General features: G+C 43.6%; 1 protein-coding gene across 1 annotated transcript in view; it reads right to left on the bottom strand.

Moving 5' to 3' along the window:
• Window positions 1-26,984, bottom strand: part of PID1 (phosphotyrosine interaction domain containing 1) — a 55,406-nt gene that overhangs the window by 11,604 nt on the left and 16,818 nt on the right. Inside the window, exon 2 of the mRNA XM_083178344.1 lies at window positions 6,277-6,423. Coding sequence (XP_083034470.1) covers window positions 6,277-6,423 — 147 coding nt within the window. The remainder of the gene's footprint in view (window positions 1-6,276; window positions 6,424-26,984) is intronic.

The raw sequence follows: 26,984 nt of genomic DNA, 5'->3' as shown, positions 1-26,984 counted from the left end.
TTTTACACACACACACACACACACACACACACACGTTAAAAGCCCATGAAACCGACGTCTACGGTACAGACAATCGGAGAACACTGGCCCCGACAGATCGCGTTGCACACAGCTGTATGCGGAGAGATCTAGCATCGTCCAGCACAGTCGCCATGTGTGTAGTCCCCTTTCTCATTGTGTCAACACCATTTTACTCAATAAACAGTCTGTCATATTAAACTAATTATTAACATTCTGTATTTGTGTTCTATGTCAGACAGCCTTTATGGCCACATTAGATACTGTACAGCTGATGAGATCATGTTGCAAATACAGTTAGTAGACAGAGTAAATGAAGACTTCCTAAAAAGGTCAACTAAACTGCTGGCGGAAATGGTTGCCAGTGAGGGATTTAAGTTCTTTTTTAGAGACTAGTTCAGTGATTTTCAACCTTTTTACCTCGCGGCACACCAAACAAGATTACACTGGTCCTCACAGGTAGCAAAAATAAAATACATTTGCCCTTTACGACCAGTAAATAAAAGTTGAACTAGTGGTGGCTGTAATAAACTGTTGTGGGCATCTTTAGATCTGGGGGCACACTTAAGACCAGCACAAGGCACGTGTGACACGGCACAGTAGCTGAAAAATGCTGGACTAGTTGGTTGACTTTTGATGAACCCATTCACAACCACACATAATGCATACTTGGGAGGTTTGTTGCAACATTGCATAATAAAACCATTTTATGACTTCAGTAAGCAATATTACAGAACACGGTATAAACAAGAAAGGATTTCTAAGAAATCGTAACTACACGATGCATCACACATCAGCCTTGTTTACCGGAAGCATTTATCATTTGGCTTTTCTGGCATGACCACAATGGTGTGCGGAGAGCCTGCTCATGTCTACATCCAATACTAATGGCAATTACAGAGCAGAACATAGCTCACGTGTTTATTTACAGGACTCCAGCAGTGATGTGGTTTTCATAGCAGTAAACAAGTACTTCCTTCCTACAGTTATTTACGAATGGATATGGGGGTTCAAGTCACCCAAATATTTACAAGACCGCTGAGGCACGAGATATAGAATGTCTGAGCAATGTCGCAAGTTCCAGTAAACTGAGAGGCTGTAAAAAACTGTTAGATTTACAAAATGCCTGGCATACTAAAGCTGGGTTCTCGCTGCAGCGGCGGGCATAGGCTTAGCTTGGGCGACGTTCAGATGGTACTTGTATACGCTTAATCCAAAAACATACAGTTGGGCAATTGGCTCCCAATGAAGGTGAACCCTAGAATGAGTGTGTGTGTACCATTATGGGACACACACACACACACACACACTTCAGCCCCTTTTCTAAGTGTTCTGACTAGACCACTTAGAAATGGAGCACAGCTCGTTCAGTGTGTATGCCTCCAGGTGACAGCGATGTGCAGCCCCGCGTGTGACTAGATCTGAATGCACACAGTCAAAATTTAGTCAGTCATCGCCAGTGTTCTCTCAATAGAGAACCCTGGCCAGCAAGAATCACTCAGCACACATCGCGGGTACATGCTTTATATAGAGGATTAGTGAATACATACTGTACATGGGATCTGCAGATTCTAGTGGACGGATATAGGTTAAAAAAAAAAAACCCTAGGAAACAGGATGTAACAATAATGGACATGCTAAACAGTCCTGTACAGCAGATCACAACAAGGATAGATATGGGACGCTTACCTAATGTACAGTATGTAAGAGTTATGCAAAATTAGAGTTGGAGTTTCCTTTAGACCTTTTCTACACATGGAGTACATAGGAAAGTGAGAACATACTGGCTCGCCCATTTGCTTGTTCATGCACGGTACACATAGGAAACTTCTGCCTAATTATGGCAGAAACATTATGGAGGTCAAATGCACCTTTATATGAAAACACAGTTTATACGTTCTGTTATCTGTCAACATAAAACACCATAAAGCATTGCAGGCAATGTTGGTGCCTCCTGCAAGGTGTAGGTGTATACATTCTGTATGGTGTTGCTCAGCAGTGGCTGAGCCAGTGTAAGCAATGATCTCTGATGTAGAATTGGGCTTGTGTGTACGTATAGGCCTTGGTAGTTATCTCCAAACTGCAGCCTTTCCATCGTTCTGTGATCATTTTGTAGAGGGCTGGATGTGTTTGCGGCAGCTGTGAGTTGCTACGTTCCACCTCCTCCGCATTATTTATGCCCTGGTTCTACAATCATTTCAGGTACCTTTGATGTTTATTACAGATTCTACAGCCAGCAGGTAATGACAGTTCTACCATGATTACATTGTGAGAGGATATTGGTGCATTATAAATGAGTGTAATTACATGCTGCTATTCTCATGTACAGGACTTAAGTAGTCCTTGGATAAACTCCACTGCAGATACCTATGTATTTATACCATCAAGTATGAATAAGCTTGTGTTCCTGGGTGAATATTAGTTACTGAAAACTGGATAACATTGCAAGAATGCCACATACAGAATCAAGTCTTGAACACAGGTCTACAACTGCGCAACCATTTTGAAAGGATGCATTACTTAAGAGGTAGACACTTCCGCTGCTGAGAAACTACACATCCCAGCATGCCCTGTCACAATTCGGCTGTTTAGGAATTCTGGGAGATGTAGGTTCACAGGTGGTTTACCCCTGATACAGTAAAAACAACGACAAACCCCAATATCATGCCTGTGTATGTGACCAGTTTGGAAAGAATGCAAATATTGTCTTTGTACTATGCCAAATACTTTATTATTATCTCTATTTTAAGCATATAGTAAAGTAGAAGCAACTTATGATACATTACTGTGCATGATGGAACCAGAGCAGGTCACAGTATATTGTCCAATAATACACCGCAGGGCTATTCAGTGAGAAGGATATGTAATTATTAAACTTGTGGTTAACATAAAATACTTACCTAAAAGATATAAGATCACACACACACACACACACACACACACACACACAATTTGGCCTGGACAATGCATGATTAAAAAGGTTGCAAAAGTTTTATAGATTAAAAACGTTGCAAGGACTACAGGAACAAATAATTACTGTACACTGTAAGTGTATCTGTGTTCTACACATAGTGAAGGCAGACCTTGCTCTTCAGGTGCAGCATTATGCACTGGCAGCCGCTGATGTAGGGCAATGACTGCAATCCCACAAATACAGCTGTCTATGGGCCTGATTCATATATTTGTAAGTACAGCAAAAAAGAGCACGTAACTGTCTGGAACAAGTACATTTCTATTCTGTGCAGGGCAAATACCGACTGCTGTTGCATGTAGATAGACTGCAGATTTATTTTTACACCGCAATTTAGATGTCCGTTTCACCCATACGTATCGAAGTCTCACTGCACATGTTACATCTGCCCCTCCTGCCCTGCAGCATGGTTTTGCCCAGTTGTGCTGGTACAGACATGTGCAGTACTGTAGGGTGGTCGAGGCCAGGGAACTTTACCTTTTACCCCAAAATATATTTAGATACCCCAATGCTACCCCCTTGATTTGAAAGGAAGGAAATCATATAATTGTAATACACACTGTACCCCCAGAAATTGAGGATATATCCTGCTAGTGCAGTACACAGCCTGGCAACCATTGATGATTGTGACATCCAGGCAACTATTAGTGTCCGTATTTCAAGATGATCTAGTAACAGTCTGTGCAAAAAAAGGGTTTCCCCTAGACTAGAGATGGGTGTACCTTGACAGGAGCCAGGCAAATAAACTAGGTGCTGCAGCAGCAGTACAGAGTGCGCGCTGCTGAGATGGCACAGCACCTAGTCCACTCTACTGAAGAAGCGGGCGGAATTGGAGGCGGGGCCCAGGGAATCACGCAGAGAAGCATGTTAGGTACTTGTGGACTTTCACGGCTCCCATCGCATGCCATATATAGTGGCATGCGATTTTTGCAGTTTTAACCCTTTTTTTCCCCAAAATCGCATGCGATTAACAGAAAAGCATCCAAATGCATTGAAATTAGTATCAAACTTGTTCAATGGCCCCCAAATGTCATTTTTGAGGCTGTACCACCCCCACTATCAACACTATCCCGAAGCGTGGCGAGCGCAGCCAGGGGCGTCGGTATGCGTCCTACGACCTTTTCATACCCCCACTATCCACATCAGCGTGGAGTTGAGAATAGAAAGTGTGGCGAGCGCAGCGAGCCCGAAGCGTGGTGAGCTCAGCGAGCCCCGCGGACACCTGTGAAGCCCGCGAGGGGACGCGTATACCTGTGAAGGTATCCGTGTCCGCTCGCCACGCTTTGGGCTCGCTGCGCTCCTCACACTTTCTATTCTCAACTCCACGCCGACATGAATAGTGGGGGTATGAAAAGGTCGTAGGACGCGTACCGCCACCCCTCGCGGCCACGCTTCGGGTTCGCGTTGATAGTGGGGGTGGTACAGCTTCAAAAATGACATTTGGGGGCCATTGAACATGTCTGATACTAATTTCAATACATTTGGATGCATTTCTGTAAAAAACGCATGCGATGCGATTTTTTCCTGTGCGATGCCCATCGTGGGAGCCGTGATACTCCACAAGTACCGCATGTTATACACTGCATCAGGTCCATGTACACTTCAGTACTGTAACACACAGCTGGGCATGCATACAGAATATATATAGAGATTCTAAATGCAATGAATGACACTGGGGGTTAATGGGGGTGCCGGACGCGCTCCCGACAATCATTTATCCGACATCGGGATCCCGACTGTCACCCGTTATTCTCCCTCGTGGGGGTCCTCAACCCCCATAGAGGGAGAATAGGTGGCGAGTGTAGCGAGCCACCGTGCCCGCTGTGTGGCGAGCCTGCAAGGGGCTTTGTTGTGCTCACCATGCTGTCTGAGTCCAGGCAGTCGGGATCCCGACATCGGGCTAATGACTGTCAGGATCCCGACTGTCGGTACCCTATACCACACCGGCTAATGGACGGTCACGACACTGAGACACAGCCGGGCATGCATATAAATTCATATGCATGCCCAGCTTAGCCTCAGCAGCGCGACTGACTGAGGCTGTGTTAACACTTTGCAAATGTGATGGACTGTATTACCCAGTAATAAACTGCTCAGTACTTACGCTGCATGCATATAAAAGGTGGAAACACCTTTGCCACTGATCTGATAATAGAACTTCTACACCAATGTACACAGAACCCTAGCTGCCACACACACACACACACAGTGGCCAAACATGTATTCTTTTTATTCTGGCAATTAAAATACCTTGCAACAGCATTCATCTAGAGAGACAGAAAGTGGTGACACCACCAGGCCTATCCTAAACCAAAATAGAGGAAGAGGAAGAAGAAGAATCATCTGAAGGACAAACGGATTTGCAGAAATAAAACCTACTGACACCGGACAAAATGTGATAACTTCTCTACCACGCCCTTCTGCGTTATGTAATGACTACTCCCGCACCAACCCGGCACACAACTGAGCATTTTACCATTTAACAATCGGTTTGGATTTAATCACATACAAATTTCTCAGAATATTCATCTGGACATATGAACTATAGATTGTAAGCTTGCAAGCAGGGCCCTCTTACCTCTATGTCCGTTTGTATCTACCCAGTTTGTTGAAAACTTACATGTGTGTTCTATTAAGGTCATGGTGTATTAATATAAAGCTATATGCAGATATGTGCCAATGTCAAAACCTACAGCTGTTATCTCCTGTTATTCAATGTTCCCTGCAATATTTAGGATCTCCCCCCAATAGTGAACTACCAGAATCCCTGCATCTTAAAAATGAACTAGTCAACTGTTTGTGGCATCATTTCTGCCGATTCAGCAGTGTGCCCAATTCTTTACCAGTTTGCATTTGGACGGGACAAGAACCTATTATACCCATTACCATCTGCATAACAAATACACACACACACACACACACACACACACACACACTTAGGAAGCATTTTTACCCCATGCAGACCAGCCTTCCAGTCTGTAACCTCATTGTAGAACATCGCACACGGACAGAATTAAGGCTGGCAATGGAATCCCCATATCTTGGCATAGGAATCTAGGCATTGACAGGACAATTACAAGTTGCCCGTCTGCATTTGAAGAATTCTAGTTTGTTGGATGCCGTGACAGAAATAGAAACAAAACATGAAGATTAGTATTAAGAAGCTCGGGTATAAGAGGAGAGCTGTAAGAAAAAGCCCAACTATATAAGTAGCAGCTACTTGTTCTTAGCGTCTTGATCAAGTGCTTCCTAGCATATGACTAAATCCTGTATTAACATAACCGTACCTTGCATCCGGCTTGCGCTCGCGGCTTTATGAGTGGAGTTGCGGAACAAAGTTCAATCGCTTCTGGCCCGTGGAAGATCACTGCTGGGATTGGCTCTTTACGGAGGGTTAACACGTTCAGCTTGGATTTGATCATGGTCTGGAAGTGCTGTGGGGAGAATAAGACGTGTTTACCACAAGGGTGGGCGGATTACCAGCAAACAACTAAGCAAAGGAAGCAGTTTTACAAGCTTCTTAATTAAACAATAGTCCCCTTCAAGCAGACTTACTGCTCATTTGCCATCATGGGACAAATCAATACACAGAAACAATAAACAGAAACCATGAAGCTTATGTAGTTTTCCTTACGTGAGCAGGGTGACCCATGTGTATTGCACAAACCGTTTCCGACAATACAAACAGGGTTCTATGACCTCTTAACTAAAGCACAGATTTGCACTATGTAGCAATAGAGGGAATGGCTTTAACCTCCTACTTCCCAGAGACTGTATTGGAACACATGGATTATACAGACATCATTCAGGAAGTGACCTGTATACAGTGACGGACTCCTCTTGTGCAGAGAGTATGACCAACCCATGGTCGACATGCATTGGGTTGACCACTGAAGGACGACATGGCTTAGGTGGACAACTGAAATAGGTTGACACAAGCATTAGATTGACAGTCAAAGGGTCGACATGGATTTGATTTTTATTGTCATTAATGTCGACATGGATATCCGCTCGCCATGCTTCGGGCATGGCGCCTTGCTGCACTCGGCACACTATTCTATTCTCCCTCCATGCTCTAGTGCAGGGATAGGGAACAGTCAACCCTCCAGCTGTTGAACTGTACTGTCTGCCTTGCTACAGCTTTGCTGTTTGGCAATACTAAAACTGTTGCAGGGCATGCTGGGATGTGTAGTTCAACAGCAGGAGGGCCGAGGGTTCCCCATTCCTGCTCTAGTGGATGGTAGGGCATGAAGTTCTGCCTGTCTGCACAAAAAAAAAACAAAAAAAAAACCCACGTTGACCTAGCCATTGTCAACCTTCCATCCATGTCGACTGTAAACCTGTGCAAGTGCCTAACGTGTCTGTAGAACCGCTTCTGTAAGGGACAACTCTCCCGCCCCACCCCTTACTTTGAAGTCCTAGGATCCTCCATGTTTATATGTTCTAGTTCCTAGAATTTAGCAGAACAGATGTATCAATCCTATAGCATGGTAAAAATAATTCTATCCCTCATCGCTGCAGACATTCTATATAGGGTACCGGCCATCTGCTAGTGATAACAACAAAGTAGCACGCAACTGTACAGCCAAGGTGCGGTTCATTACTGTTCTCATCTATTACAAGCTTCTGGTTCTAAAGAAAGTCTTAAAAATGTTATATGTCCAATTGCTGAGATGGAATTGAACATTTTGAAACGCTGACAGTGTATGACTACACAACCCTCTACCTGCTCTACACGGATCTGTAAGCCAATCACATTTCAGATGAATCTTTACTGCAGAGCTCTGCCTAGCATGAATTATTGCGAAAGATCCACTTTGTGCCCCTTCCATGTGGGACGCTGGGACTAATTAATGTTTGCACACAAATGCGTTTCCCATTTTCTAGGCTGCAGAGAAGCTAATGTTAGCAAGTGAAGCTGCTCCCTAGGATTCAAAATAGACTAATTGCAGCTCATTCGCAATTGTAGAGAACATCAAAGCTAAGGGTTGGCCTATGGCTACGCAGACTGGGCACAGTAGTACTGACTCATGGCCAGATTTATCAAGCTTCAAAAAGTGATAAAAATGGAGAGTGATAACAACCAGCCAATCAGCTCCTACATGTCACTTTTCAAACCCAGCCCGTGACATGGCAGGTACGAGCTGATTGGCTGGCTCGATCATTCTCCATTTGTTGAAGCTTGATACACTCGGCTCTTAGGTTCAGGTACAATCACGCAGCGGTCAGATGAAATCTGCCATTACATGCTTTTAATTTTCCCATACACTCCACTTAAACACCTGTTTTTTGCCAGTTTGGTCAGACACGCAAAAAAGAATTCATTTCTCAATGGGGTTTTTTTGCCTTGCGATATATGATGACTGTCTAATGGAATGCTCGGTGCAAAGGACAGGGATTTCTTCTGTAGCCAACACACAATGCGGGAAAAAAAAAAAAAAAAAATCGAAATCTTCTAACCCCTTCATTACACTACTACAAAGTCCCTATTTATTAAATTGTAGCCTAATATTTTAAATGATTGCCAATGAATCTCTCCTACATCCCAGTGCAATTATCACATTAGAACTGTGCTTTCATGAAGGTGATTCAGGTTTGCTGAGGAACGGGAACCTCATTACAGACAACTTCATGTCTGGCCAATAAAAAGAATTATAGGCACACACACACAATATTAAAAAAAAAAAAAAAAAAACACGACAGGAGTCCACCTGGAGCCTGGACAAGATTCCAAATGAGAAAGGAAGTACCCCATCAGTAGTTATGATGATAATATAGACAGTGCTTCCTGCTCCAACTTTTAGTATTCAAAAATGGATTTTGCAGAAATCCAAATAGATTTACACTCAGTTTATAACCATTAGCAGGATCATTGGAAACTATAACCTATGCACACTATAATGGCAGTGAACACTAGACTGTCAGAGATATCAATTCTAGTAATAGCTAATAATCAAAGGCTACATTTGGCATTTTAAAATTGCCCAGATAGCTTTATGGGGTGTTCAATCCTGGCCGATATTTCTGACAGTCGGAAATATCGTCCATCAGTATTCCATCCAGGCAGTCTTCAAACTTAAAAGAAATAAAAAAAGTTGAGTCTGTATTGTGGAAACAGCCACTAGATTGACAAATACGTAGCAGTTTTCGACAATCACAGACAGTCAGAAGATTGAATGCCAAATGTTGGGACATCATAAACAGACAAAGGGCCTTATTCAGATCTGAACGCAGTACAAATTTGTTCTCAAAATGGGCAAAACCATGTGCACTGCAGGTGGGGCAGATGTAACATGTGCAGAGAGTTAAATTTGGGTGGGGTGTGTTGAAACTGAAATCTAAATTGCAGTGTAAAAATATTGCAGCCAGTATTTTCCCTGCACAGAAACAAAATAACTCACACAAATGTAACTCTCTCTATACAGTTACATCTGCTACACATGTAGTGCACATGGTTTTGCCCATTTTGAGAACAAATTTGTACTGCGATCAGATCTGAAAAAGGGCCAAAGTTCTGACAGTCAAAATCAACATTGAACCTATATGGTTTCAAAATTGCCGGAAAAAAAAATCTGGGTGAAAAGAAATCTTAATAATAACGTTGATTTCTTTGGATCAGTTTAGGTCAAACTTCCTCTATTTTTGGATTTATCGGACTTCACGTGTTCTCTCTTTAGACACACCTGGTTTTAAATCAGAGTTGCCTACCTGACCCTCTCCTTCAGGGAGAAAATGTTCTGTTCCTGGACTTTCCTGGTAATGTATGATTACCATCACATGTGGTAAAACACCTTTCTTATCTATTACCTAGCTCCCCACAGGTGATGGCAATCATACATTACCAGGGAATCCCAGGAACAGAGCATTTTCTCGCTGAAGGAGAGGGTCAGGTAGGCAAATATGGGTTAAATACAGTAGGTCCTAAAGTTTTCCAATAAAAAGAAAAAAAAAAAAAGTGCTGAGAGTAAACTGAAAATCCTAACTTTCACCAACCCACATTACAAAAGCTGAATGACGGAAAGAGCTTCCATGTCCTTGGAGAGAGACAGGATCACAGAAAATACAAATCTTGTAAATTAAAAATCAAGGGCTGCCGAGGCTAGTTTGCAGTTTCAAAAGTTATAGGAAGTTTTACAAAATAACTATTCAAATTCCTTCTTCCAGCAATAACCGGAATCATGTTGGAATTATAATTCAAAAAGCAGCATTAAACTTTTATATAAAAGAGCAACCATTTACAGCATCCAGAGCTGGTCAGGTCCCCCTCGATGGAAACCCAGACCAGCTCTGGAATGCTCAGATATTCCTGGTCCAAACCACCAGTTTGCTAGAAATGAAAACGGTTTTACGCAAGCAGAGAGGTGTGAGAATCAGAGTGTACTTGTATGCACTGAATACAAGAAGTGCCCCTGTTCATCAAGGGAATGCAGCCAGGTATCTGTTATGTATAGTAGCTAACAGCTTGCAATAGGGTTTGATTTTTTGGGGCCTTTCTTTTGGCACACCTAAAAATGTACATTACTTTTAATTATTGTAAGCAGCTTTGAATGTACGTTACCATGCTTTCCGAGGCTAGCTCGTGTCAGATTCTTATTGGGTCATTTTATTTGCAGAGTAAACAAGACTGATCTAGATAGGTGTGTAGCAGTTCCCCACACTACCCCTATCCTAGTGCAAAAGGATACACCTCCAACTAGGGTATTTTCCCCTATGTCCAACTCTGCATAGCTGGACAAGGGAGAAAGCCCCATTACATACCGGCTACCTCTAATTTCCAGTCACAAGTATAGAACTAGCAAAGATGCACCAAGTCCTGCATCAGTGGTTCTAGTGTACACGTATATCCAGAACATGTGCAATCTTCTACTCCGTGGCAGCTGTATAACCGGCAGCACAGTCAGTCGGGTACTCTTTACCTAGAAGGGCGCCCATCGCGACCATCGAATGCACTAAAAATCGGGTGCGACGCGATGGCCGCGATTTCCCATAGGGACCAATGTTAAAAATCAGATTGGACCCAATTTTAGTGTTCAATGCCTCAATGCCCGCGATTTTTACATAGGAAACAATGTTAAATGGGCCACAGAGCCCTAATAGTCACCGTGAACTCTGAAATGGCCCCCACAATTGTTAACGCCACCCCACGATCAACGTCAACCCGAAGCGTGGCGAGCGGCGGCGGTACGCGTCCTCCGACCTTTTCATGCCCTACTATCCACGTCGGCGTGGAGTTGAGAATAGAATAGTGTGGCGAGCGCAGCGAGCCACTGAGGCCCGAAGCGTGGCGAGCGCAGCGAGCCCCGCGAGGGGACGCGGATACCTTCACAGTTATACGCGTCCCCTCGCGGGCTTCACAGGTGTCCGTGGCGAAAAGCGGACACCTGTGAAGCCCGCGAGGGGACGCGTTTACCTGTGAAGGTATCCGCGTGCGCTCGCCACGCTTCGGGCCTCGGTGGCTCGCTGCGCTCGCCACACTATTCTATTCTCAACTCCACGCCGACGTGGATAGTAGGGCATGAAAAGGTCGGAGGACGCGTATCGCCGCCCCTCGCGGGCTCGCTGCGCTCGCCACGCTTCGGGTTTACGTTGATCGTGGGGTGGCGGTAACAATTGTGGGGGCCATTTCAGAGTTCACGGTGACTATTAGGACTCTGTGGCCCATTTAACATTGATTCCTATGGCCAAATCGCGGGCATTGAGGCATTTAACATTAAAATCGCGGTCAATCACCGTTTTTAACATTGATCCCTATGGGAAAATCGCGGTCATCGCGGGTACCCGATTTTAATGTACCCGCGATTTACCCGCGATGCCAGCGATTTTTTACCCCCGATTTCAATCGCTGGCGCCCTTCTAGGTAAAGAGTACCGTCAGTCGTAATGATCTCCGGAAACTGAACTCCAGGAATTGCCTTGTCTTGGGTAATCTAGTCACTGATCCACTTCTGATGTAAAATAAAAACCATTGGATCAAGTAGTACACACACTTTTTATACCCTACCCAAGGGCATGCATAAATAATGACTTGTGCTTTTTCAAGACTTTGGGTGCAATTCAACTGTTGTTGTTTTTTTGTATTTTTTGCCTGCAGCCATTAGATGGCGCCCAAGGAAACTATTCAATTGTTGTTCTGTTCGGGACCATACCCATTTCCCAGATGTGCCTGCTAAGCAATTGGATCTAATACATCCTGAATTATTTGATATACATCAGGTGTGTAGTAAAGGTTAGAATAGTAAGGGGGCACTCATGTGCAATAATATGAACTGGAGAGTACAGTAATGTGGTACAGTATGAACAGGGAGCAATAAAATGTAGTATTACAGATGGAGCCCCTCTCGGGCTTGCGGGGGCTGGGCCGCCATCCGTCGGAAGGGGCCTGGTGGATTCTACTATGCGGCATATTAATTAGGTACTACCATGGTTCAGAACACGATTACTAACTACTGTGGAGAGGTCTCAATAAGCATTGGGACAGGAGCACCTTCATTTGTTGCTATGTAACCCACAGTACATATGCACATTTCATGCCGAGTAAAGTAAGGCATCGCAAGCTGCACAAGGATAATACATTGGCTCCTATGAAATCCCTTTTCTTTTTAACCCCTTCATGACAGAGCCAGTTTGTGCCTTCATGACAGAGCCCTTTTTTTCAAATCTGACATGTCTCACTTAAGTGGGGATAACTTTTTTTTGCTTTTACTTATCCCAGTGATTTTGAGATTGTTTTCTCGTGACACATTGTACTTCAAGTTAGTGGTAAATTTTCGTCGATACAGTCTGTGTTTTTTTGTGAAAAATACCAAAATATCGTGAAAAAATGGAAAATTTTGCAATTTGCAAAATGTTAAATTTTCTGCTTGTGAGACAAATAATCATACCACTCAAAATAGTTAATAACTAACATAGACCATATGTCTACTTTATGTTTCCATCATTATTTCAACTTCCTTTTAATTTTTTTGGACACTAGGAGGCTTACAATATGAATAGCAAATTCTCAAATTTTCATGAAAATTTCAAACACTGATTTTTTTAGGGACCAGTTCAGTTCTGATGTGACTTTGAGGGACTTGTATGTGAGACACCCCCATAAATGATGCCATTTCAAAAACTGCACCCCTCACAGTATTCAAAACAGCATTTTGGAAGTTTGTTAACCCTTTAGGTGTTTCACAGGAATTAAAACAAAGTGTAGGTGAAATTTCAAAATTTCTTTTTTTTTGCAGAGTTTCAATTTTAATACATTTTTCTAACGAATACAGTAGATTTTACTAGAGAAATGTGACTAAAAATTGATTCCCCCAATTCTTTTGTTTTCAAAAATATCCTATATGTGGCCCTAGTGTGCACGTTGACCAAACCACAGGCTTCATAATAGAAGGAGCACCTACTTGATTTTGGAGCCTCCTTTTTATGAGATTTTTTTTTAGGCACCATGTAGGTTTCTAGGCACCATAAGTGCTAAAAGTTAGGAACCTCCCCCACAAGTCACCCCATTTTGCAATCTACACCCCTCAGGGAATTCATCTAGGGGTATAGTGTACATTTCAAACCCCCAGGGGTTTCACCAATTTTGGTACAACTGGGATGTGAAAATGAAAAATTACATTTTTTTACACAAACATGCAGTTCTGGCTCAAAATTTTTCATTTTCACAAGGAATGAAGGAGACAAAGCACCCCAAAATCTGTGCCCCAATTTCTCCCGAGTACGGCAATGCCTCACATGTGACCAAAAAATACCAGTTGGGTGCATGGCAGGACTCAGAAGGGAAGGAGTGATTTTTGGATTTTGCAGCACAGATTTTGGTGGAATGAATGGTGGGTGCTATGTTGCACCAATACAGTGGAACCCCCCCACAAGTCACCCCATTTTGCAAAGTACACCCCTCAGGGAATTCATCTAGGGGTATAGTGTACATTTCAAACCCCCAGGGGTTTCACCAATTTTGGTACAACTGGGATGTGAAAATGGAAAATTACATTTTTTTACACAAACATGCAGTTCTGGCTCAAAATTTTTCATTTTCACAAGGAATGAAGGAGACAAAGCACCCCAAAATCTGTGCCCCAATTTCTCCCGAGTACGGCAATGCCTCACATGTGACCAAAAAATACCAGTTGGGTGCATGGCAGGACTCAGAAGGGAAGGAGTGATTTTTGGATTTTGCAGCAAAGATTTCGGTGGAATGAATGGTGGGTGCTATGTTGCATTAGCAAGACTCCCAAAGCACCAATACAGTGGAACCCCCCCACAAGTCACCCCATTTTGCAAAGTACACCCCTCAGGGAATTCATCTAGGGGTATAGTGTACATTTCAAACCCCCAGGGGTTTCACCAATTTTGGTACAACTGGGATGTGAAAATGGAAAATTACATTTTTTTACACAAACATGCAGTTCTGGCTCAAAATTTTTCATTTTCACAAGGAATGAAGGAGACAATGCACCCCAAAATCTGTGCCCCAATTTCTCCAGAGTACGGCAATGCCTCACATGTGACCAAAAAATACCAGTTGGGTGCATGGCAGGACTTAGAAGGGAAGGAGTGATTTTTAGATTTTGCAGCTCAGATTCTGGTGGTTTTTTGGTGGGTGCTATGTCGCATTAGCAAGACCCCCCAAGCACCAATACAGTGGAACCCCCCCACAAGTCACCCCATTTTGCAAAGTACACCCCTCAGGGAATTCATCTAGGGGTATAGTGTACATTTCAAACCCCCAGGGGTTTCACCAATTTTGGTACAACTGGGATGTGAAAATGGAAAATTACATTTTTTTACACAAACATGCAGTTCTGGCTCAAAATTTTTCATTTTCACAAGGAATGAAGGAGACAATGCACCCCAAAATCTGTGCCCCAATTTCTCCCGAGTACGGCAATGCCTCACATGTGACCAAAAAATACCAGTTGGGTGCATGGCAGGACTCAGAAGGGAAGGAGTGATTTTTGGATTTTGCAGCAAAGATTTTGGTGGAATGAATGGTGGGTGCTATGTTGCATTAGCAAGACTCCCAAAGCACCAATACAGTGGAACCCCCCCACAAGTCACCCCATTTTGCAAAGTACACCCCTCAGGGAATTCATCTAGGGGTATAGTGTACATTTCAAACCCCCAGGGGTTTCACCAATTTTGGTACAACTGGGATGTGAAAATGGAAAATTACATTTTTTTACACAAACATGCAGTTCTGGCTCAAAATTTTTCATTTTCACAAGGAATGAAGGAGACAATGCACCCCAAAATCTGTGCCCCAATTTCTCCAGAGTACGGCAATGCCTCACATGTGACCAAAAAATACCAGTTGGGTGCATGGCAGGACTTAGAAGGGAAGGAGTGATTTTTAGATTTTGCAGCTCAGATTCTGGTGGTTTTTTGGTGGGTGCTATGTCGCATTAGCAAGACCCCCCAAGCACCAATACAGTGGAACCCCCCCACAAGTCACCCCATTTTGCAAAGTACACCCCTCAGGGAATTCATCTAGGGGTATAGTGTACATTTCAAACCCCCAGGGGTTTCACCAATTTTGGTACAACTGGGATGTGAAAATGGAAAATTACATTTTTTTACACAAACATGCAGTTCTGGCTCAAAATTTTTCATTTTCACAAGGAATGAAGGAGACAAAGCACCCCAAAATCTGTGCCCCAATTTCTCCCGAGTACGGCAATGCCTCACATGTGACCAAAAAATACCAGTTGGGTGCATGGCAGGACTTAGAAGGGAAGGAGTGATTTTTGGATTTTGCAGCTCAGATTCTGGTGGAATTTTGGTGGGTGCTATGTCGCATTAGCAAGACCCCCCAAGCACCAATACAGTGGAACCCCCCCACAAGTGACCCCATTTTGCAAACTACACCCCTCAGGGAATTCATCTAGGGGTATAGTGTACATTTCAAACCCCCAGGGGTTTCACCAATTTTGGTATAACTGGGATGTGAAAATGGAAAATTACATTTTTTTACACAAACATGCAGTTCTGGCTCAAAATTTATCATTTTCACAAGGAATGAAGGAGACAAAGCACCCCAAAATCTGTGCCCCAATTTCTCCCGAGTACGGCAATGCCTCACATGTGACCAAAAAATACCAGTTGGGTGCATGGCAGGACTCAGAAGGGAAGGAGTGATTTTTGGATTTTGGAGCACAGATTTTGGTGGAATGAATGGTGGGTGCTATGTTGCATTACCAATACAGTGGAACCCCCCCACAAGTCACCCCATTTTGCAAACTACACCCCTCAGGGAATTCATCTAGGGGTATAGTGTACATTTCAAACCCCCAGGGGTTTCACCAATTTTGGTACAACTGGGATGTGAAAATGGAAAATTACATTTTTTTACACAAAAATGTACTTCTGGCTCAAAATTTTTCATTTTCACAAGGAATGAAGGAGACAAAGCACCCCAAAATCTGTGCCCCCATTTCTCCAGAGTACGGCAATGCCTCACATGTGACCAAAAAATACCAGTTGGGTGCATGGCAGGACTCAGAAGGGAAGGAGTGATTTTTGGATTTTGCAGCAAAGATTTTGGTGGAATGAATGGTGGGTGCTATGTTGCATTACCAATACAGTGGAACCCCCCCACAAGTCACCCCATTTTGCAAACTACACCCCTCAGGGAATTCATCTAGGGGTATAGTGTACATTTCAAACCCCCAGGGGTTTCATCAATTTTGGTACAACTGGGCAGTGAAAATGAAAAAAATACATTTTTTTACACAAAAATGTACTTCTGGCTCAAAATTTTTCATTTTCACAAGGAATGAAGGAGACAAAGCACCCCAAAATCTGTGCCCCCATTTCTCCAGAGTACGGCAATGCCTCACATGTGACCAAAAAATACCAGTTGGGTGCATGGCAGGACTCAGAAGGGAAGGAGTGATTTTTGGATTTTGCAGCTCAGATTCTGGTGGAATGAATGGTGGGTGCTATGTGGCATTAGCAAGACCCCCGAAGCACGGTGAAATGATGAACCTAATAATCCATAGATGTGTGGTATATTTTAAAGCACTCCTTTATACATAGGCCGGGTTTGTCGGGGCAAGTTTCACAGTGGAAAATAGTTTCCTTTCTTATTCCCTTTTTATAACAAACTTTGCACCTTTTTTGTGTCCTGCCCTTTCTTGCAGTGGAGGGGATTTCGTTGGGAAAATGCTGCCCTGGTACAATACGGGGGCCAGTACTAGAAGTACTGGGGCCCTCTGCCTGCTGATTCCCAAATGTTAGGCTCTTTATGACTTCCTCTTGAAAGTGCATAAATGTCCCCCTCTGGCCGGTAGAACGGAATAGCACGTAAGCGTTATACAGTGCCATCTGGATGATATACACGGCCAGCTTCTTGTACCAGATATTTGTTTTCCGCAGGGCACTGTACGGCTTTAGTACCTGATCTGAAAGATCCACTCCGCCCATGTACTTATTGTAATCTAGGATACAATTTGGTTTGGAGGTGTGGGTACTGGTACCTCGTACAGGGATGGAGGTGGTACTGTCTCCATGAATTGTTGTCAGTATAAGGACATCCCTCTTGTCCTTATATTTGACCAACAACATATTTTCGGTGCATATTCCCCTGCTTTCACCCCTTCTCATTACTTGGGCAATGTGCGTTTTGGGGAGGCCTCTTTGGTTCTTGCGCACAGTACCGCAAGCTGCTGTACCTCTTGAACCAAGGGCCTTAAACAGGGGGATGCTGGTGTAAAAGTTATCCACATAGAGGTGATAACCCTTATCCAGGAAGGGGTGCATTAAATCCCAGACAATTTTTCCACTAACACCTACGAGGGAGGGGGGGCATTCTGGTGGTTCAATTCTTGAATCCTTCCCTTCATATACCCTAAACTTGTGGGTGTACCCTGTGGTGCTTTCACACAGCTTATACATTTTTATGCCATACCTTGCCCTCTTACTGGGAAGGTACTGGCGGAATTTAACCCTTCCTTTAAAATGTATAAGGGACTCGTCGATACTAATACATTTATCAGGGATGTATAGCTCTGCAAATTTGGCACTGAAATGATCAATGACCGGCCTGACTTTGAATAGCCTGTCAAAGGTGGGATCATCTCTGGGTGGGCACTGTGCATTATCGGTGTAATGTATAAATTTATGGATTGCCTCAAAACGAGCCCGGGGCATGGCCATACGGTGAAATGGGGTGCTGTACAGAACATCTGTACTCCAATATTGCCTAATTTGTGGCTTTTTTACTATGCCCATATGTAACACCAGACCCCAAAACGTCATCATCTCTACTGCATCTACAGGGGTCCACCTAGCAAATGATGACGTGGGGTTTTGAGCAATAAACTGCTGGGCATATAAATTAGTTTGGTCCACCATTAAATTTATAAAATCATCAGAGAAAAATAATTTGAAAAAGTCAATTTCTCTGAGACCTGTTGAATCAAATTGGATTCCTGGGATGGCCAAAAACTCAGGAACCTGGGGCTCAAAATTGTCTGGTGGTGGGGTCCATACGAGATCAATTATTGGGGGGGGGGTCTCAGCTGCTCTACGGGGGCGTCTTTGAGGGGGTCCCTCATCATCAGAGGAGGAAGAGGAGCTTAAGACAAATCCTTCAAATTCCCCGCTTGCCTCACTGGCTGTGTCAGAGTCAGATGCAAGCATGGCATATGCCTCCTCCACCGAATACATTCTCCTGGATGACTGGGACGACATTTGGGATGACATTTGGGATGCCATTTATATTTTTGTGTTACTGGTAGTGAAATGTTTCAACACGTGTATAGTGTAGGGGGGGGTACAAACTTTATTTCAACCCAGGGGGTATGTAGTGTGTATTGTGTATGTAGTGCAGAAAAAAAAAATACAAAAAAAAAAAAATTGAAGGGTTCAAAAAAAAAAAAAATGGAAGGGGTTAAAAAAAAAAAAAATGGAAGGGGTTAAAAAAAAAAAAAATGGAAGGGGTTAAAAAAAAAAAAAAAGGTCCTGCGCCAAAAATTGAGCACAGATGTTGGTCAGTAACGTCCGTCACTGAACAGCGCTCAAAGGCAACAGGAATTTGATCAAAAAAAAAAAAAAATAGATCAACCCTATGCCGAAAAAGCTGATCAGTGATGTACGTCACTGATCAGTGCACAGTGGCCACAGGACACACACAAAATCACAGTGTGTGTAAAAAAAAAAATGTAAAAAAGACCCCACAGCACTCACAAAAAATAAAAAAAGGTGATCAGTGATGCGACACTGATTACCAGTGAGGGGCAGCAGGTGCACAACCTTTGGTGGTACTGACAGGTATATATAAAAAAAAAAAACCTCTGTACCCCCAAAAAGTTGCTGATCACCTCAGATATAGTGATCAGCACAAAAAGGCGGGGGCAGCCGACACAAAATTTAGCACTCTATCACTATCTCTCTCTATCTCTCACTATCTATCACTCTATGACACTGCAGCAGTTATATAAAAAATATATAGCACAATCTGTCACTATCTCTCTATCTCTCTCTCTCTATCTCTCTCTATCTATCTATAGCTCTATCACACTGCAGCAGCACAAAATATAGCACTAGGCCTCTCTATCTCTCTCTATCTCTCTCTATCTCTTTCAGTTATATAAAAAATATATAGCACAATCTGTCACTATCTCTCTCTCTATCTCTCTCTCTCTATCTCTCTCTATCACACTGCAGCAGCACAAAATATAGCACTAGGCCTCTCTATCTCTCTCTATCTCTCTCTATCTCTTTCAGTTATATAAAAAATATATAGCACAATCTGTCACTATCTCTCTCTCTATCTCTCTCTCTCTATCTCTCTCTATCTCTCTATCTATAGCTCTATCACACTGCAGCAGCACAAAATATAGCACTAGGCCTCTCTATCTCTCTCTATCTCTCTCTATCTCTCTCTCTCTAACTCTCTCTAACTATCTATCTAATAAATCGCAGCAGCACAAGATGCAGCACAAGATGCAGCACAGGATGTCACAAAATGTCACAATATCAATGATCAATGATCAGGTAAGGGTTCTGGTCAGTATAGGCGGCAGGTGGGGCACGGTGACCGCACTGCACGCTTTTCCAGACCGGAATGGCGTCTGCAGTGCAGTCACCGTTAGTTTAAACCCCCCTCCACGGCTGTGATTGGTCCGTCGGTCCGACGGACCAATCACGGCCTTTGGGGGCGGGCGGGGTGAGGTGGGGTGACACCAGTGTCACCCTTACACCCCGCGGTGATTGGTGCTGTACTTTACAGCACCAATCACCTCCGATCCCGTGTCACCGGCGAACGTTATTCGCCGGTGACACAGGAAAACGCTGTGAATGGCTGTTCAGTGTGAACAGCCAATCACAGCGATCGGCGACGGGGGGGCGGCATCGCCGCCCCCCCTGGGCATGCACGGACATGTCTGCTGTCAGGGACAGCAGACATCGTCCCTCTGTCACTGCGTCTCTAGACGCAGTGACAGTTTTAAGCCATGACGTATATATACGTCAACGGTCGGGAAGTACTTCCCGGCCATGACGTATATATACGTCAATTGTCGTGAAGGGGTTAAACATGCAAGTCAATTCCACATGGTGAATAAGTACATGAAATCCGGTTATGTTCTGCCTTATAGGCTGTCTAAGACAAGTCTGTTCCATATAATACACCCAGGTCAGGCTGTATCTGGATCTGCCATCTCCTCAGCAGATTCCAAATGATTGGGAAGTCACTGAGCTTCAAAGCTTTACAGATCAGCTCCACTTGCAGCGTCTTACACTCCACATTTCTCGTTTTCTGCAGACAGGACCTTCAAAGACAAAGCTTTCTCAAACAGGAAAAAACACAGTTTGGCCAGAACCAAAGTATGCAGCACATATGGAGAATCTGCACCCAAAGGGAAAAGTAAAAAATAAAAACAGACCACACATCTAGTACATCAGAACAATGCATCTTCTCTTTAGCAAAGAGGCAACAGAATCTGTAGAACTAGAAGCGACCATTACCTATACAGTAGGGTGTGGTATAGGGGTCCGACAGTCGGGATCCCGACAGTCATTATCCCGACTGGCCGGACCCAGACAGCATGGAGAGCGCAACTAAGCCCCTTGCAGGCTACGCGAGCCACCTATTCTATTCTACCTCTATGGGGGTTGTGGACCCCCACGAGGGAAAATAGCAGGTGGCCGTCGGGAACCCGGCTGTCAGTGTTTTGACAGTCGGGATACCGACGTCGGTTGAATGTCTGTCAGGACCCCGTCTGGCACCTATACAGTATACATCTAAGGACAATTCCGTCCAGGTAAAATCCCAAGTACCAGTGGTAGAAAGGGTATGATGATCCCACAACACAACCATGTTATAGAACCTATAGATTACCTGCCAAGGCCAGATACACACCAACTAAAATGTCATCACCACTTTGCTCTTTTTTTTTTTTTTACATTATGTAATTAAACTGGATTTATTAATGAATTCCTATTACTAAATTGAAATGGACAGCACAATTCAAACAGGTTTGGTGGAAAATACTAGAAATGTATAGTTTATGGGCAATTATACCATAGCTTCCCTATAGATTATAAGCTTGCAAGCAGGGCCCTCTTACTTCTAGGACTGTCGTATTACCCAGTTTTGTTTTTCAATGGTGTTACCAAATGTAAAGCTCAACCAAATTTGCTGCGGTACAGAAGAAACTAATAACAACAGTCCTAGACAGGTAAGCGGTAGAACGCTGCCTGGCACTGTGGGAAAGTAATAAGGAGAGGCTATCAACCCTTTTAAAGAGGTATTGCCCATAGCAACCAGATACCAGCCGTACATAATGTACTCATAGGCATGCATAGCACTTTTCATTTACCGTCAAAAGGGTGTGTCTAACGTGGGGCAGTCTATCATCTACTGGCATTCGCTACAATATAAAACATCTCAGCCACACCATAATCTCCTGCCTATTTCAGCTTTAATATTCTAATTACTCTGTGTAACAGTACATGCAAATACACTCAAAAACATATGAATGACGCAGGTATGTAGTGACAGGACAATAGTCTAGTACAATTAACAATGCAAACTACACAATTGATTGATGGGTTCTTTTAACGGAATACAGTTCTAAAAAGCAAAAGGCTTTGGTAGAAGGTATTACTAGTGGCAGGGAGGCGCTCATAAGGGTGGGCATAGCAATATGGGTGCCTGTGCACCCCTAACACTCAATGTGCGCACGCCTATGAATGTACTGGAATGGGGGTAGGCAACCAGTGGAACAATCCAGCATGCCCTGACACAATTTAGCTGGTAGGGCATGCTAGGTAGTTTTTCAGGAGCAGGGGTGCTGCAGGTTGTCTTCCCTTGTGCTAGATAATGGTAGCTAGATTTTAATATGCTAGATAATGGTAGCTAGATTTTAATATGCTATTGTAGTCAACTCCTCAACTTGTCCTCTTTAGAAAGTTTGATTAAGCTTCCCCCAATTCAGGAAATACCTTGCTGAATTTGGGTCTCTGGCTGGCAGAAGGTCAAATTCTTAAATAATGTAACTCCCACTATTACAGTCACAATTCCCTGGTTCCCCAGGCTCAGTTTAAGCCTATTTTACCACAATGAAATTAATTGATAACTAAAAGGTCACTCCATTCATGCCAGGCAATGGGTCAAGAACGAAAATCAGCCAGTTCTCAGAACTTTGTAGACTACTACATGGGGATGCAGTTAAAATACCAGTGATCAAGATCCCAACACCATTCAGAACTGGGACAATGGCACTGGAATCCCGACAGACGACATCCTGATTGTCCAGCCGCCAGGTGAGGTGCATATGTAGCCTGGGATAGAGGGGGGTCAAGTAAATACTGGGAAGGTTAGCGTTACCCACCACCTGTCGGCGTTGGCAGCATATTCAGGATGTCGGTGGCAGAATATCCACCCGCAGACATCCTGACTGTCGACAAAAACTTAATGAACCCACTATATGACCCATTATGGGAGCCCTTAACCTCTGGACCCCAGAAGCTTAGGGGTTTGCGCTCTCCCCATCTTATCCCTTGGCAATCCACACAGGCTTTTTGTATGGTTCTTGTATACCAGAAAGTTAAAAATTGTGACGGTCTGCAAGTAGGTGTATATGTCCATGTCTTATGGCCAACACTAAATACCCACTATGCAATGACAACCTAAATATATCACATGCTTTCAAGTCTAGCCTGCTTTTAGGTCAAAAATAGTAGAAGGGACTGGGCAGCAGGCCTAAGCATGTACAATCTAACTACATAATGTACGAACTGAGTCAGATACCATTTCAGATCTTTAGAGAGTTTTAGGAATCCTGGTCGGAAATAATTTAGGCATCAATTAGTAATCAATGGATTAGTAAGCTCAATCATGTTGGCTCAGATTCTGCTATTAGAATGATTCAGTTACAAGGAGAATCTCATTATACACTTTCCAGACAATATCTTACCAGTACAGTACTTAATTATAAAAAAATTGCTGCGTAATGCATCACAAGTGCAAATTTTACCACTTTTGCAAGAGTACTGGGGCTATATTCAGCAGGCCTAATGTGTATATTTAAAGTGGAAATATTATTAAAAGCAAGACCCGCCACATTTAGTTCTCATTATAGTTGCTTTAAATCTCTGAAAAGCGATTTGTAAATCTAGCCCATTGGGTCAAGTATTAATTAACCCATATGGATACATGGACCTAAAGAATACCTTGATGTCAACATACTTGAGTTCATAGGAGGAACCAAAACTCCCCAGCCAATCACTCCACTTGCAACTAGTGACATCACAAGTGAGAAGAAGTGACTCTTCTGAGCTATGGGAGTTTTTAAGGAATGGATTGGTTTCATTCTCAAGACTGCTGGTTGAGCCAACAATATACTGGACTTCACAAAGAGTAGGTAATAGGCCTAATATACGCAAACAGTCCGAGCCGGTGACAAAACATTAGAACCCCAACTAAAGTGATCATATCCCTCCTCATGCGCTGGAGAATACAAGAACTGGAACATTTCAGCAATAGTCTTTTCCATTTGGTATTTCAAACATCCAAGTGAAGCATACCATCTGCCAAGCATAGGGGAAGACAGGAAAAGCTCGTCTGGCTGAAGTGAGGGGATTAGACTAAGAGCATGCAGAGGGGTCACATCTGGAGAGCACAAGAATGACATGGTCACATACTTGTTCAAAAGAATTTCCAAACAATTTATAGTGGCAAAGAAATGTAGCCGTATTAAGAAAGTAAGATAGAAGTTAGGTACAGGCTGTGCGACAACTCTATCAGTAACCACACCCAGCAGCTCATGTTGCTTTCATGACTTGGTAGGAATGGGCTGCAGAACGTACATCCTATTCATCCATTGCGGTAGGAGCACTGAACAGCGCAATGCCTTGGGTAGCAACAGCAGTGAAGTTGCAGGTGGAAAAAGTAGTGGCAGAATTTTGTGCAAACAGATCTTGAGGCAAGACAGGATATTACAGAGGTTAGAAGTCCCGGTCATACAAAATCCCATTGTGTTTTTGGGTTTCCAAAAACAGGACCACGGATAAAGGTTAATTCACTTTGTGTTATGGCACCATGAGCAGGTGAAATATGTAAAACTTCCCATCCACAAGTGTAGTGACGTGACTATTCCATGGCCCAAATTTTAAAAGTTGCACTTATGTCTATAAGCAGGGGACATTCTTCTTTCTGTGATGTGCAGGCCCTGTAGCAGGTAACATGGAAACTATGGATAGCCTGCTATCTTCACAGTAGTCCCACAGCTGTGTCCTGTTAGAACACAAGGCCAAGCCATCATGGACTGTCGAACAGAATCCAATTCCATACAAAGCAAGCAGCCACTGTCCCTCCCCACAAGCTGCAGCGACAGGGATCACACGCGGAGTATGTCCCGATATGCAGAACACATACAATGTGCGCTATCTATGGGCATGGCAGCAATATACGAGTCTGGTAACATTCCAACAGACTGATATTCAGTCTCACTCTACACAAGGGAGCAAAAATTATAGGTAATCTTTCTGTACTGGTTTATACACATTTAATATCGCTAAACATAAAGTTATATAACCATTACCTATTACCAGGGCCCAACAAATCCCAGGGGCCAGGGCGCTTATGGTAACAGTCGAGCAGAGCGGTGGACAACCCACCCTGTATCAGAGCAGGGCCGCGGCTATTTCAAAACTCAAGCCAGCTCGCAAGCTAATCGGGGCTCACGGTTCAGCGGGCAATCAGGGGCGGCAACGATAGCTTGACTTTTGAAATACCTGTGGACCTGCTCTGATACAGCCAGGTGGGTTGTCCACCGCTCTGCCGGCTGTTGCCATTACCACTCATAGTAACAGTGGGGAGGAAGGGGAAACAACCATAGCAACAAGGATGCAACCCCTAGCAAAGTGAACACTTTCATTCTAGATTTAAGAAAAAAATAAAAATAAATGGTCAAGCCCAGTTATCGAAATATTTCATTTGGGGCACAGTTAACCCTCAACTGACTGCAAAACCCATTTCATACTTAATTTATTCTGGGATGTGACCCACAAGGGTATGTACAAAGTGCACCCGACTAAGGAGTGCCACACCTGAGGCAACCAAGAAAAGGCCGCAGCATAGACAGTCTAATGCTGAGGGCAACTACTTTCTGGAGAGTAGACCCCCCCCCCCCCCTTACACATTCACTGTGTGCGCCGCACAGCAAAACACATTTCTGCACCTAATTACCCTTTACACCAGCAAGGCCAAGCGAGTGCTGCATTGGCCTTCTCCATAATCACATCCAGCTTTGTGAAAAGAATCTCAGTTACATGTGTCCTCACACTCCACATTATCGAAAACAGCACTTCTAGATATAACCCTGATTCTCCCCCCTATACATACACATACACACACACACACACACACACACACACACACTAAGGAAATGAAAAATCCTTATTTTGAGACTTCTCTGCTAGCTCACAAATTTATGTGACACATTCTGCCTAGAACAGTGACACACAGACTGTGTGGTTATGAATCACTGAGGAATAATTTAAGAGAGCTGATGGTGTTTCTGTGGTTTTATATCAACTAGAGGTAGCATATGGCTATTATGTAAACCACCAGTGCAGGCATGCCAAAGCGGAAAATGTAGCAACAAAATAGTAAAGTAAAAAAAACTTTATTTTAGTTATTAATGTTTTTTTAACAACTCAACTCTGATGCATCTATTCGAACAGCATGTGGAGGGTCTTACTGTAAAAATTCAGTGGACTGCAAGCAGAAAGCCACCGCCAGAGAGAAAGAAAAACGCCCCTTGAACAATTGTGAATTCATCGCATAAACCAAACCATCAAAAATGATCACCCACCATCAAATGATTGTCCCGCTGGACTTAGTCAGCGATGCGAAGGCTGTGGGGAGAGGGAGGCCTCTGCTGACATCCACGGCCCCACCTCCCAACAGCCAGGGAATGCTTGAGTTTTCTGGGACACTGCCGGAAAACGCCCAGCGCCTGTCAATCAGCTTGCAACCCTGTGTGCAGGGCTGAATCAGGCCATATGTGTGTACATGTAAGAAGAGAGAGGGAGGGGTAGATTGTAAGCTCCACTTTAGCACGGACTGATGTGAACAATTAAATATGGTTTGTAAAAAATTAACACAGTGTAGGCACCCTGTAAAAACACATGCTGATGAGCGAATCTAAATAAGCGGGTTCACAAATGACAACTAAGCAGGAAAGCTTAATATACAGCTGTAATAACAACCACCATTTCTTAAAAGAAACATAGATGTTTATGGAGGTCAGGATGCTAGGTAGCACAAACTAAATGGGCGCTGCTACCCCTAAACCCCTCTGTTGTCAGACTGACAGCAGCTGCACAGACTTTGCCATCATTGATAGTCAGAGCCAGACACAGCAGGAAATCTCCTGTATCTCCCAGGGAGATGTCAATGTGACATCCCATGTGCTCCGCATTCCTTCCACAGGACACTGGAGAAGAGGCTACAGTGGAAGCTATTAAAAATACAGCCATGTACTGCATAG

This window comes from Crinia signifera, chromosome 3, assembly GCF_055691185.1.
Source record: "Crinia signifera chromosome 3, ASM5569118v1, whole genome shotgun sequence".
Taxonomy (NCBI): Eukaryota; Metazoa; Chordata; class Amphibia; order Anura; family Myobatrachidae; genus Crinia; species Crinia signifera.
The sequence above is the reverse complement of the archived record's forward strand: the minus strand, read 5'-3'. Positions and strand labels throughout refer to the sequence as shown.